The sequence below is a fragment of the Myxine glutinosa genome, chromosome 14 (genome assembly GCF_964187855.1).
Source record: "Myxine glutinosa chromosome 14, kmMyxGlut1.1, whole genome shotgun sequence".
Lineage (NCBI taxonomy): Eukaryota > Metazoa > Chordata > Myxini > Myxiniformes > Myxinidae > Myxine > Myxine glutinosa.
Window position 1 is genome coordinate 28,660,292 of NC_136274.1, and position 14,745 is coordinate 28,675,036.

At 44.3% G+C, this 14,745-nt stretch overlaps 1 protein-coding gene across 2 annotated transcripts in view; it reads right to left on the minus strand.

Moving 5' to 3' along the window:
* The window catches only part of LOC137439585 (uncharacterized), a 136,811-nt gene that overhangs the window by 27,032 nt on the left and 95,034 nt on the right, over positions 1–14,745 (minus strand). Inside the window, exons 11-13 of one of the 2 annotated variants that reach the window (XM_078768067.1) lie at positions 7,169–7,404; positions 6,909–7,029; positions 4,698–5,445 (exon numbers count right to left, since the gene is read on the minus strand). In XM_078768067.1, the coding sequence (XP_078624193.1) occupies positions 5,282–5,445; positions 6,909–7,029; positions 7,169–7,404 (521 nt within the window). In that variant the 3' untranslated portion in view covers positions 4,698–5,281. Of the gene's footprint in view, positions 1–4,697; positions 5,446–6,908; positions 7,030–7,168; positions 7,405–14,745 lie in introns of those variants that run through there. The other variant, XM_078768068.1, reaches the window with a different exon arrangement.

Genomic DNA, 14,745 nt, shown 5'->3' on the forward strand with positions numbered 1-14,745 from the left:
ACTTGCTGGGGCGGCCTGGCCTGAACAAGTTGGCAGTCGTTTGGAATCTTCTCCACTTGTCGATGATCTTCCGGACAGTCGAATGATTGATTTCAAACTGTTTGGAGATCTTTTTAAATCCCTTCCCAGACTCGTAGGCATCTATAACCTTCTTTCAGAAGGCCACAGAGAGCTAATTTGATCTAGGCATGGTGACGCCACACACTTCAACAACAAAGAGCAAACCAAACTAAATGTCTGAAGTTTAAATAAGACAGGTTCCTCCAAGATCCTCTCTAATGATGTTCTAATCATTTGCACCTGAGCTGGTGCACCTGATTCTAATTTTAGGTATTTGAAGTAGTGATAAATGTAGGGGTGTACTTACTTTTTCCACATGCAAAATTTGCATTTATGTTTATTTAAATTATACAATGGACTACAAAATGTAAATGTTTCATGATATTTGTTATATTATATCACCTTTATCTATCAATATTGTTGAAATGAAGATCAAATAGCTGTATGTTGAAATATGTTGAAAAAGTCAAAACTTTACATGGGGTGTACTTACTTTTTCACATGACTGTATGTCAATGTGATATTTCAGTTTTTTATTTTTAATAAGTTTGCAAAACTTTCTAAAATCCTGTTTTCTCCTTGTCATTATGGTGTATTGAGTGTAGATTGATGAGGGAAAAAATTGAATTTAAACGATTTCAGCATAAGGCTGCAACATAACAAAATGTGAAAAAAGTGAAGGGGTCTGAATACTTTCTGAATGCACTGTATATACGTCACCAGCAAAGCTCCAATGACATCGTAAACATGTGAGCGCCCAATGAGAGATCGTGAACACGTAAGGAACCAATCAGGTCATGCACCCTTCCTTAGCAACCGGCCAATGTCATCTCAGCCAATGGGAGGCCGTGGAACCTTCCAGAAGGACATTCCACCCAATAAAGCCCCGTGCTCATCATCATTCGGGCCTCTCTCTCGTCGTTCGTCCTGAAGCTGGCTGTCCTGCGTGCTGAATCGTCATCTGCCCTGAATCACCCTCGACCTGGATCGTCGCTCGTGCGGACTTGGACGCGGTGGTTCGTCTCATGGACCGTAGCAAAGCTGCACGGCCGGATAGATCCGTGCGCCATGCGCGCAAACTGCCGGACCGGGCACTGCGCACAGCAGCGGCCACCCTCGAGTCAGTCCCTGCACGTTTTCATTGGTACGAGAATAACCGGTGTGTGATTCATTCCCGTCTGTGTGTGAAGGCGCCTGTCAGGGATCTAGATAGGTAAGAATTGCTAAGTTAAAAACTGCCTCTCGTCCCTTTTATCTGTGCCTTGTAAATAAAAGGCCTGTACATTTTTTGGTCATTTTCAACCTGTTCGTATCGTCCTTTTATTCATTGGCCTAGTATAGCCCGAACCAAATTTGACTTTAATTCGGCACATAAATCACGCAGGATAACGCCGCGACCCACAGCGTGCGATCCGCTCGGCACACCAAAAGGTGTGGGAACGCGAAGGTTCAATCCCTGGTCTTTCCAGCTGCGTGCTTCGAAGGTATTCGGAATCCCGGTTGCTAACCCTTCAGCCCGTGGTTGGGAGATTGGCGATTGAAGTTGCTTCGCAACCCGTCGACCGTGAGCTTCGTCATGGCTGGCGGCCTGTGGACCCGGGGTCTGAGGGGAAACGGGGACTTCACCGCCCCCCCCTCCCCCCTCTAGTACGTCGACAGAACCGGAGTCCGCAACAATATTATTGAGGATGACTTTTCACTCATGGCAGCATTTTGTGAATGTACCTGCAGAAAATATTTTGCTTCACACTCATGAACAGGTGCCATCCATTTGTCCAACAAGGTGTGTTTGTGGAAGTGGTATTCGCGGAGATTCTTCATGCAACTCAAGTTTTGCTTGTTGCATTTGCCATGACGTGAATGTCCTCTTAATGTCCTCTTTCGGCGAGAATGAATTTCCCATCTTTGTCGTGCCTGTTCTTCAGTTTCTGCAGATGTTGTCAATCTGTGACACTCGGATTCAATTTCTCGCTGCTGACATGTTTGTTGTTCGGTTTCTGTATATATTGTTCTTCTGTGAAACTTGTATTCAATATCCCGCCTCAATCTTGTTAGCCCGTCCCATGCGCAGCAGAAGATGGGGTTTTGCAATCACTTCTGTGTGATTGTCAGTGTCTGTGTCTGTGTATGTGTCTGTCCGGGCCTGTACCTTTTTACCATTTGAGCTATTATCATCAAATTTTCACCTAAGCTTTATTATGAGAATAGGGAGAAGGCAAATTAATAATTTGGTCAAAAGATCAAAGGTCAGCGTCACATAAAATAGTCAATTTTCATCCGATTGACCTAATATTTATAGAATTTTCAGATTGGGTCAATGAATTGGCTCCCCAATCAAAAGGTAGAAGCTGATTGTTTTTTTTTTCGATCAAAAGGTCAAAGGTCAATGCTGTGTAAAACCACCTATTTTCACGCAATTGATCTAAAATAGAATTTGCATATTAGGTCACTGGTTTTTGACCTAATTGGTTTTTTAATTGTTTTTTTATGCTCCGTCGATGTGGCGTTATGTTTTCAGGTTGTCCGTCCGGCTGTCCGTCCGTCCATCCATCCGCGATAGGTTTTCGTTACCCTGATAACTTGAGAACGGCTAAAGAGATCTTAGTCAAACTTGTTGCAGGTATGTATAATGACGTAAAGATGAACTTATTAGATTTTGGGGTCGAGAGGTCAAAGGTCAAAAACTGTAAAAGGTCTATAACTTGAGAACGGCTGAAGTGTTCTAATTCAAACTTGGTACAGGTTTGTATAATGTTGTAAAGATTAAGTGATTAGATTTTGGGGTCATATGTCAATGGACAAAGGTCTGTAATAAGTCTACAACTTGAGAACGGCTGAAGTGATCAAATTAAAACTTGGTACAGGTATGTATAATGATGTACAGATTAACTGATTAGATTTTTGGGGTTCTGAGTTCAAAGGCCAAAGTTCAGAGGTCATGTCAGGTAAAAATGTGAGAATTTGTGAGCAGCTGAAGGGATTTAAATTAATACCTGGTACAGGTATTTATAATGATGTAAAGATTAACTGAATAGATTTTGGGGTCAATAGGTCAAAGGCCAAAGGTTATGTCAGGTAAAAATTTGATAACTTGTGAACAGCTGAATGGACTTAAATCAAACTTGGTACAAGTATTATAATGATGTAATAATGTGGGTGGAGGCATATCGGTCGACGTCGTGACATCGGAGTGTTGTTCTAGTTTTTAGATCAAAAGGTCAAAGGTCAATGCTGTGTAAAACCACCAATTTTCACCCAATTGACCTGAAATATAATTTTCATATTGGGTCACATAATTGGTTCACCATTCAAAAGGCGAGTCAATTGTTTTTTTTTAGATCAAAAGGTCAAAGGTCAAGGTTGCATAAAATTATCAATTTTCATCCAACTGACCTGAAATTTTAAGAATTTGCACATTGGGTTACAGAATTGGTTCACCAATCAAAAGCTAGAAGGTCATTTTTTTTTTTAGACATAAATCTCAAAGGTCAAGGTTGAGTAAATTCATCAATTTTCATATTTTTTGAAACTGTGCTTATTATTTTGAGCATACGGAAGAAGAAGACGTCTGAATACAAACTGCTGCAGACAGGCTTTGCATTTTCAGATGCTTTCTAGTTTGTTCTTTGGTTTCTGTAGATCTTGTCAATCTCTGATGCTTTGCATTAATTTCTTCCCTCATTCATACTTGTTTTTCAGTTTCTGCATTTCTTCTACTCTCACATACGCTCTTCTCTTTTCTTGCTGTCAGCAGCTTTCTTGTGCGCTTCGGCATATTTGACTTTTTATCTGGGGTCGTGTAATAATAATATTAGCACACCGATGTCCTCATGCTGCGCACATGTACATACACATGACCCACACAACTAGTGGCCACTCCTGTAGTGAGTGAGTGCTTCTGGTCCAAACATATTGCCAACACCTCATCTTGCACCCCATCTTGTCATGGCTCGGCCATGGAAACCCATTTTATGAAGCTCCCGACGAACAGATGTTGTGCTGATGTTGCTTCCAGAGGCAGTTTGGAACTCGGCAGTGAGGGTTGCAACCGAGGACAGACTATTTTTACGTGCTATGTGCTTCAGCACTCGGCGGTCCCGTTCTGTGAGCTTGTGTGGCCTACCACTTCACGGCTGAGCTGTTGTTGCTCCTAGACGTTTCCACTTCACAATAACAGCACTTACAGTTGACCGGGGCAGCTCTAGCAGAGCAGAAATTTGACGAACTGACTTGTTGGAAAGGTGGCATCCGAGGACGGTGCCACGTTGAAAGTCACTGAGCTCTTCAGTGCGGCCCATTCTACTGCCAATGTTTGTCTATGGAGATTGCATGCCTGTGTGCTCGATTATATATACCTGTCAGCAATGGGTATGGCTCAAACAGCCAAATCCACTAATTAGAAGGGGTGTCCGCATAATTTTGGCCATGTAGTGTATATATATATATATATGTATATATAAATCGTCAACGAAAGGAACACACTGACGTCATGAACATAAATTATGCTGACACGTCACATCCAAACTGATATGGCGTCCTGTGGCACTCAGGTCTTTGCAGACTGAGATTTTTGCATTTATGGTCACAAATAAATGAAAGCAGAGTTACCGATCCAGATTTCACACATCAGGACAACATTCTGCAAATCATTTATTCATGACCACACAAAGACTTTTCATTAAATACATCAACAAGGCGACGGGTAAAAATGCCCCATGGAATATAAACGTTGAAAACGTCACAAACACAATACCACCAACATAAACGCATTTAAACCCGAGAGAACAATTTTTTTTATTTTTTCACCAAATGAAGATTAAACACAACACGGTACTATCAAAATTTACCAAGAGAAAGTGAAACATCAATGTGTCACAAAAGTCAACCGATGAAGAAACCCATGAATGATGCAATGTGTTTGAACATTATATCCATAGTGTGGAATTGATTGATCTGATTACATGTTCAGGGATGATTATTAAGTATTGTGAAAAATCACGATCACTCACAAGGTTACACAATTTACGAAAAACAAAAGTGAGCAAGTTTGGGGGGAGAAGCGGAGTGACGTTTTCGGTAAAATTACGTAATGGAGAGATTGCAGATGTTGAACACTCACTTCAGAGGTCGAGAGAGATGGGCACGAGAGAGATAGAGGTGAGGGGAGGGAAGATGCCTTGAGAAGAGACACAATGAAGAAGATTAATTTTGTCACTCGAGGTTAGTCTTCCCAGGCCTCGAAGAAGGTATTTAGGTCGGGAGCAACAGAGCCATCTGGAAGTCGAGCGTTTCCTCCTTCAGTTCCATCATAACTCCCACATAGTCCGCACATCTCTCCAAAATAAAGTTCCTCACTCTCCAGCTCTACCTGCACGCGTCGCCAGCCTGGGGAGAATGACATTACACGGGATTAGGCTGCAGGGTGGAGTCAGGTTGGGGTGTGGGGGTGTGAGTGTGCTTTCATTGAGTGTTTTATCAGAAATGTTTATTAATTCTTAACATTCCATTCCTGTTGCCTGGTGTTGGCTTAGCGGTTCGGGTGCCTGCTTGGGATCCTAGGATCCTGGGTTTGAATCCCGGTCAGTTTGCCAAATTAACGCCAGGGGGGGTTGATTCAGCCTGTCATCCTTCTGAGGTTGGCAAATTGAGTACTAGTTCACTGGTAATTCCCTGTGTGTCACAAGAGGCGACTACCAGGGTTGGTAGCAGGAAGGGCATCCGGCCATAAAACATTGCTTCAAAAAGGGGACCATGGTGCCCAAAAAAGGCCAACCCCTGCTCTGCGGGGGGAAATGGCCTCGAAAAGTGGTTCATTCCACTCCTGTCCCACACTTCGATTTGGGATGAAAATACTTATTAATTTATTGTTATTAATTATTAGGTCAATTATTAATTAGTTATCTCCTAATGAATGTTGGTGTAAGTGTTTCATAACTCCAGTTATCAGGATTGGGTGTTTAAGAAGCTCCATGTTCCTGTCTCTTTTCTACTCTTTACTTTTCCACTGAGCATTCTCAATCATTTACATTGTCATTTCTCATCTGTCACACAAGACCGCATCAACCTGGTGGTTACGTGCGTATCAGCCCCACTCAACCGCATTGAAATAGCCACTGAATGTGTTAGAGTGTGTACAAGTGCGAGCCCCACACGGCTCTGTTGAAATGACGGGTGAAACGATCAAGCGGGATGAGCAGGTGAGAAACTCCGTCACTGTGTGGGTTGCATACGCGAACATTGTGGGGATGGAGAGGTGAGAGGGGATGAAAGCCTCAGGGCAGGGAGCGCGCGACGGTGGATATATAGTTGAGCTGAGTGTAGCCTTAGAGAGGAGAGAAAAGGGTCCTGAGTGGACCACCAAAACCTCTACCTCATCCATCCTGTCACACCTTTTTGTATGTCCTATATCACTGAACGAGTGTGCATGTGAGCAGTTTAGTTTAAGGTTTAGGTGTGGAGACAATTTCTATCTAGTTAAGCAGGTCTCCATCTTGTCAGCTTATTCGTCGTTTCCTTCTTGCATCCCGATCTCAGTTCTTATTTATTTGACCTGTTGCACTTTTTAGCAGTTTCGCTGTGCATTTGAACTGCTGAATCGACCTCCAGCGTAACCAAGTTTCCCTGTAAAACCGAAAGTGTGCGCCGAAATCACCGCACGGCCAAATCAATTCATCATAAGCACATCACACCATTGGGTTACCACTTGTGCAGAAAGCCTCTGCTTGGCACCTTGGGAGTTAACATCTGGCTGTGTCACGTCACCAGTTAAGGATATCAAATCTGTTAGAGTACTATAAGTGATGGGAGTGTTTACTGTCTCAATAGATTGAGTTGTGAGTGTCAGGTACCGTTGTATTTGACGGTGAAATAGCTCTTGGTGTGCAGCACAGAAACAGGAAACTTTTCATACAAGATGTGGAAGTCCCCACTTGGGTCATAATATGGCAGCTGAACAAGAACTCCATTAACCTGAGAAGGGAGAAATCAAATTAATATTTCCAACATTGATGAGGATACTTCGAGGTGAGGAAATAGAGGGGAAATAAATGTAATAATTAATGTAGTTAATGTAAATTAGTATCTACCCAGGGTAAAATCCCATGAGTACCTCAGTGCCCTTATGATGGATGAAACTGACGATCTTGCCGTAAACCATGATGTCAGCTCGGGTGGTGGATGAGACTATGGAATTGGGTTCAGTTTCCATATATATGAACACCTCCCAGGTACGTGGTTGTCCGGTCGGGCAGTGTGCGGCCAAAAGCAGCGTTCCAGTGAAATTGGATGAGAAATGGAAATTTTGAAAGTTTTTGAAATGCGGATCAGCACTGGCATGACATTCAGCTGCAAAGGATTGGGGTTGAGGGGTGAACCTAGGGGTCAAGCTTGGGGCTAGAACTCAACATGTACAAAAGTTTATCTGATGGAGTTTGACTGAACCCTTCATGTGGGGTTAAGATGTGTTCCAGTACAAATCATTCAGTGAAGTGAAGGATGAAGAAAGAGCAGGGGTTGGGGTTAGGGTTGGGGGAGGGAGAGATCGATTGGGGTAAACTGGGTTAAAACACTTACCACTGTGTAAAGTCCAGAACTATCTTTTGCCTCACCTGCATGTGTGCGTGTCAGTAAGTGATTCCGCACACAGACCAAATTTAATACAGTCCTCTTAGGTGAGGTACTTTAATATTACTCCTGAAGCGGTCTTAATCGCAGTTTGAGAAAGTTGTCTCATGCATAACCACAATACTTCACATCAAAATGAACCAGATGTTAATTTAGTGCTTTTAACGTGGATTATGTCACGTTCCTGAGTTTGTACCTCTTGGTAAGCCGTGACGTAACGCGCGCGTTTGGACCCAGAAACAGAATTATGACGCGGCGCATTACGTCATGGCTTACCAAGAGGACAACAAGACAGGAAGTCTAACAGCGGCGAAGCCGGGCTTGTAAAATATTATAAACCATAATCATATTACTAGTACCCGACTGCAAAGCCGCAATGAGCCGGCGAAGCCAAAGCCTCTTGCCACTATTTTACCCATCACCGTGGCATCAGTAGGTTAGGTAGTTGGTAGTAGGTAGGTGTCGTAGGTACCGTACCTAGTTCAAAATGACACCATTTGCATTCTGGATGAGATTAAAATTGATAAAATTTCCTTCTTAATTCGGTGAATTCCGTCTCAACTTCGGATATTTCCGGCCGTGAAAAACTAACCCCTACGGCCGCGAGATTTCTAAAAAATAATTCTTCGTCAATTTTAGAATATTTGACGCCGTTTTCAGCCTCCGAAACGCCGTAAGAAGCTTTAAAAAATATATTTTCAAATGCTCGAATCTCATTGGTTCCAGTAATTGGTGACGATTTTCGTTGAAGATAACCAGGGCCCGTGAGGGCCCGGGGAATGAGGTTGGTCTTAAAGTATTTTAATTACAAATTAGAGGTGTATAAGATTGTGAATCAAACAAAGACGGGTGAAACAAACTCCTATTGAACTTTTTCGCAATTTTTTTATGCGTACTTCCGCATCCGGAAGATGGCGGCCTCCATTGAGTGATTTGGTTTTTGAAATATTTTTTCAAATGCTCGAATCTCATTGGTTCCGGTGTTTGGTGACGATTTTCGTTGAAGATAACCAGGCCCGTGCGGGCCGAGGTTGGTCTCAAAGTATTTTAATTACAAATTAGAGTTTTTTTTTTTTTTTTTTTTGTATACAAGATCGAGGCTCGTGAAAGAGCGAACATTAATCACACAGAAAGACAAACAGACACACAAAACAAATAACATCGGGAGCGGTAGACAAGATGGGGAGAGAGGGGGAAGGACACAAACACAACATTTGAGAGCAGGGACCGAGAGACATGGAGACATCGAGAGAACTGTGGGAGGGAGAGGGCTTTGGGGGCGAGGCATGGGAAGGGGGGGGGGGGGAGAGGTATAAAACATATGGACACTGCCAAGACTTCCAGGAAAGAAGTTGGAATTTCAAACAAGGTGGATCTGGTGTGAATTAGTGGGGGTAGAAAAGATCAAGGTTTTGGATGGGGGAAGATAAGAGATGGTGGTGAACAGCTGTTTTGAAGACCTGGAGGGAGGAGTGTGATTGAAGTGAGTGTGGGAGTTTGTTCCAGAGGCGGGAGAAAAGAGGAATGAAAGAGTGAAGGTGAGCAGAGAGCCGAGATTTCGGCAGTTTAACCATCAGAGGGTGGCTGGCAGATCTTGTGCGACCTGTAGGAATATTTGGGGGACAGAGCACAGAGAGAGCTGGGGGAGCAAGGCCGGAGAGGAGTCGGTAGAAGACAGAAAGACCACCTACCTGCCTGCGGTGAGTGAGTGAAAGGCCCTCAGAGATAGCTTCATCGCGGGAGATTCCAATGATTCTGAAAGCTTTAGATTCAACAGCGTGAAGCCGAGCCAGGTGTGAGGCAGGAGCACCAGCCCATAGGGGAGAACAGTATTTCATTGAGCTGCGGATGAAAGCCTTGTATGTGGTGAGGAGCTCAGGTGTGCCTAGGAAGGACTTCGCACGACGGAGGATGCCCAGTCGGCGACTGGCTTTGGAGGCCAGCTTGGAAATGTGGTTTTCCCAAGAAAGATCATGGCAGATGGTGAGACCCAAAAGCTTGAGCGACAGAACTTCTTGGAGAGGATTGTTGAGAAAGTAGATGGGAGGGTTGTCCAGTCGATCTTTTCGGAGAGACATAGTAAGAGTGTGAGATTTGTCAGGATTGAAAGACATGTTCCACATGTTTGACCAATCTGTGATTTTGTCCAGGTCTTCAGAGAGTGAGGAGGCTGCAGACTGCCAATCTGAGGGAAGAGGAATGGAGCGGCAGAGATGGAGTCATCAGCAAAGAGATACAGAGGATTTTCCAGAGAGTCGGAGAGATCATTGATAAAGACCAGAAAAAGCACAGGGCCCAGCACACTGCCTTGGGGAACTCCAGCCTGAACGGGAAGGGGAGATGAGAGAAATCCATTCAGGGCCACACGTTGACTACGACCAGAGAGGAAGTCCGCAAGCCATGCATGGAGATTTCCATGGATACCATAGGAGGAGAGTTTGGTGAGCAGAGCTGTGTGCCAGACCGTATCGAAGGCACGTGATATGTCAAGGGAGACAGCTCTGATTTCCTGTTTGGCATTGAGGACCTCCATCCATTGTTGAGACAGCAGAAGCAGCATGTCCAGAGTAGAGTGACCTGGTCTGAAACCAAATTGATGATCAGAGATCAAGCCATTGGAGAAGAGGAAAGATTTCATATCCGAAGCAATGATGGATTCCATGACTTTGCTGATAATTGGGAGCAGGCTGATTGGTCTGTAGTTGCAAGGATCTGTTTTTGCACCTTTTTTGTGTAAAGCGGTAATGTTTGCTGATTTCCAGGATGCTGGCAGATGACCTTGAGCAAAGGATAGGGTGAAAAGAACAGAGAGAGGGTGAGATAGAGCGGCAGAGCAGGATTTTAGGACCCGTGGGCTGATGCCATCTGGTCCAGTTGCAGAATCAGAGTCGAGGTTTGACAAAAACTCCTCCACCTTGTCAGGAGAGAAGGTCACAGAGTCCAGGAGCAGTTTGGTTCGACTGGGAAAGGTGGGAACAGAGAGAGATGGGTTTGGGACTAAGGATTTTGAGGCAAACACAGAGTTGAGGCATTCGGCTTTGTCACGTGCGATGTCAACTGTGTGGCCATTTGAGGTAAGGGAGGGGATGGAGGGGGAACAAACACCAGAAACGGATTTGACCAGACGCCACCAGGATTTGGAGGAAGGAGACAGGTTTGAGAGTTCATTCTTGAGTGAGGAGAGATAGTGCTTCCTGGCACTCCTGAGGGTAGACACACACTTGTTCCGAGCTTGGTGGAAGGAACTGAGATTTCCTTCAGTTGGATTAGCCTTCCAAGAGGCAAAGGCAAGTTGTTTCAGGGCAACTGCCTCACCACAAGATTCAGTGTACCATGGATGGGAGGAAGGGTAAGACAACTGAAGGCGAGATGGGGTAAATCTGTGCATGAGAGAGATCAGTTTGCTTTGGAAGAATTCCCAGGAAGAATTGAGGTCAGAGGCAGTGGAGATGGGAGACCAATCCAGACGATTGATGGCTGCTTGAAGACCGTCCCAGTCGGCCTGAGTGAAATGCCAGACTCGTGGACGCTGAGGAGGCTCTCTGAGAATGGCCAGAGAGATGTCCACTTTGACAAGCACATGATCAGAAGAACCGATTGGAGCAGAAGAAGAGCAGCAGACATTAGCAGGGAAGTTAGTCATAACCAAGTCTAGAAGAGAAGATACTACATTGGCTGAGATCCGGGTCGGGAAATTGACAGATTGTGTCAATCCCAGTGAGTCACAGAAGTCCTTTGCTGAGGTGCCATGACTGGTGAGAGAGGAACCCACACCCAACCAGGTGGCATGATGACAATTTAAGTCACCACATATGAGGAAGAGAGAGTTGGGATGAGTGGATAGAAGTTGGTCCATGTTGTCAGACAGTGAAATGTAGATGGAGTCATCACTGTTTGGGGGACGGTACAGAACACATATGAACAAAAGGTGGGAGCGGAGAGGAAGACGTAGCCAGAGGTACTCCTGGGGGTGAGGAGGAGAGAGGGCAGTGCAAGGAGAGTGAGGAAGAGAGTTTTTGATAAAGATAGCCACCCCACCACCAGGCCGAGGCTCAGGTCTATCATACCGGAGGAGGGAGTAACCAGGAAGAGATATTAAGGAATCAGAGACATCTTGAAGGAGGAAAGTCTCTGTTAAGCAGATCAAGTCTGGATTGTCAGAAGCAACCTGTATGGAGAGATCAGTCAGGTTTGAGCGAAGGCCCCGGATGTTTGAGGTCCATACCGTTAATGAAGAGAGAGGGGGAGCATCGGGTACAGGCCAGGGGAGGGGAGGAGTAGGGTAAGATGAAGGATGAGAGGGGGAGGTAGGGAGAGCAGTTGTTAGTGTGTCAGCGATTGCAGAAGAGTTCCAAGAAAGGGAAGGATGAGGAGGATGAAAGGTTTGAAGGTGAAGGGATGAGGCATAGAGAGGGGTTGTTTGAGGGGGGGCAGAGGAAAGAAGAAGGCTGGGGGGGGGGGGTGGAGGTATGAGATAGAAGGGAGATGAAGTGGGGAGGAGGCAGCTTTGAGGAGGAGGGGGGAGGAGGGAGAATTGGAGAGGAATGGTATGGAGGGAGATTTGAATGGGAGGGGTTGGGGGGGAGTTTTGAAGGGGAGGAGTGAGGGGGGAGTTTAGGAGGGGAAGGGCAAGGGGGGAGTTCAGGAGTGGAAGGGCAAGGGGGGAGTTCAGGAGTGGAGGGGTAGGGGGGGAGTTTAAGAGTGGCGGGGCAAGGGGGGAGTTTAGGAGTGTAGGTGCAAGGGGAGGGATTTGGATGGGAGGGGCAAGAGGGGAGTTTAGAAAGTGGATGATTAATGAAAGACGAACATTGAAAACAAATTGGGTTTGTTGTGATTTTCAAGTTAGCAATCCGGTTCAGAATGATGGAGGAGGGATGGAATGAATGTGAATTTAGACCATGTAGTGAGGGAGACGTATAAGATATTGAATTTCTTTTTTTTGAGGTGGAATGAGTTGGAGAGGAAATTGAGAAAAGCCTTTTAAATAGGAAGAAAAACAGCATGTTGTAAAATACCACTGAGTAAAACACTGAAGGGGAAAGGTTATACATATTTAAATAATATTTAAACAGAACCGTGAACAATCTTATGTGCACAAAAATACCAACGGGGGGAGAGCCGAGAGGGACCACCACGAGTCACGTGAAGGGCAAACGGTGGATGGCAAGGAGTTAATGGGGGCGGGGCGAACAGCACACCTGGATAGAAAATACAGGATGAGTCAACAGTACACGTGGAGAAAGGAAAATAAATGTTTTTGGTTTTTTTTTTGTTTGTTTGGTTTTTGGGGGTGGGGGGGGGGAGGGGGGAGGTGGGGATTTAGAACGTTAGACAGATTATCATGTTCCGGGTAGAAGGGAAAAAAACTAAGAGCCAAGCAAAACACGATTAAGATAACAAACACCGACGGGGGTACAACTACAAGGCCGCACACGAGGAGCAGAACGCGATTAAATAATTACAAGTTACAGGAAATTCAAACCAAAAGTAACTATAATCAAAACAATAACGCATGGACGATAAAATAACGAGTTGAAATTTGACAATCTATCTGGGGAAATGGGGGAGAAACACGTGGTCGAAGAACGAACGAACGAACGAATAAGAATTAATAAACGAATGAGAACAGAGAAGGAAATGTTTTTTTTTTGGATTTTTTTGAGTTGTGATTTACACAAGGAAGAGGGCTATGGGGTGAAAATATTGGGAAAACAGAGAACGAAAGTTATTGGATCACAAAAACACGGACCGCTGAGAGAAAAACAAAGCCTCAAGGTTGTACAGTGTTCACTGTACAACTACAAGGCCTCAAAACACGACCCGAATTAACACGATTTTCAATACAGGTATGAAAGATTTGCACCGAAAATCTTCGTCGGGAGACAATATATACACCATAAAATAAATAGTTATAACGAAAATACAAATGGGAACAATTACTTAACTTCGATTTCGATGGATAGCATGGAGAGCTGAGAATAAACGAACCCTCGCCAGCAAGACCGGAAACGGAAGTGACCGGAACCGGAATGGAGGTGCAAGATTGTGAATCAAACAAAGACGGGTGAAACAAACTCCAATTGAACTCTTTTCAATTTGTTATGCATACTTCCGCATCCGCAAGATGGCGGTCTCCATTGAGTGATTTGGTGCGTCCATGCTTGGTATTCTCAAGGGATCCAGCATAATCTGGTTTTCAACATAATACGTACGCGTTTATTCACACCGGCTTCGCCGTGCATGTGAGCAGCCGTGCATGTGCCTATTAGCTTTTAAATAGTCGCTAATGCCGTTTATAACATTAAACAAAGAAATTTGGAGGAATCCCGACATCTGTGAGGTAAGTTTTGCTTACAGAACTGAGCGAAGATCTACTGTGATCAATATACCCCACAAGGGTTGCGTAATAACATGATCCTTCTGCATCGTTGGAATGACCAGTAACGCCGATGCGTTCGATATTTGATAATCATTTTAACAATTGGTTTTTTGTTTTTCACACTGAATGAAAGACGTGAAGGCAGAGCATATCGATTGTGATATTCTCTCGGTAAGCCGTGACGTAACGCGCCACGTCATAATTCTGTTTCCGGGTCCAAACGCGTGCGTTACGTCACACTTACCAAGAGGTATGCCTCTGGGCTCGATTAGTGCACCCAATCTTCGGCACAAAATTGTACGACACACAAACTATTCTTGGGAAAAATTCCAGAGGCATAGAAAAGGCCCCTTTATATGGTATGTGCCATGTGACAAACGAAAGAAAAGAAGGGACATATTCCATAGCTTGTAGAAAATGCCAAATCATAGGAAATAAGGGATATTCCATGGCCTGTGGAAAATGCCAGATGATAGAAAATAAGGGACATTCAAAAAAATCTCATCTGCATACTGTACTATACTCTTGTGTCCTTAGGAGGAACCAAGTAATGCTCTGGAAAAGTTCATATAAAGGGGTGCCAATTTGATTCATACAGCTGCATGAAGAAATAAATGTATTTTAACCTTTATATGTAGGGTGCCCCTTTATATGAACTTTCCTAGATCAATATATATATATAT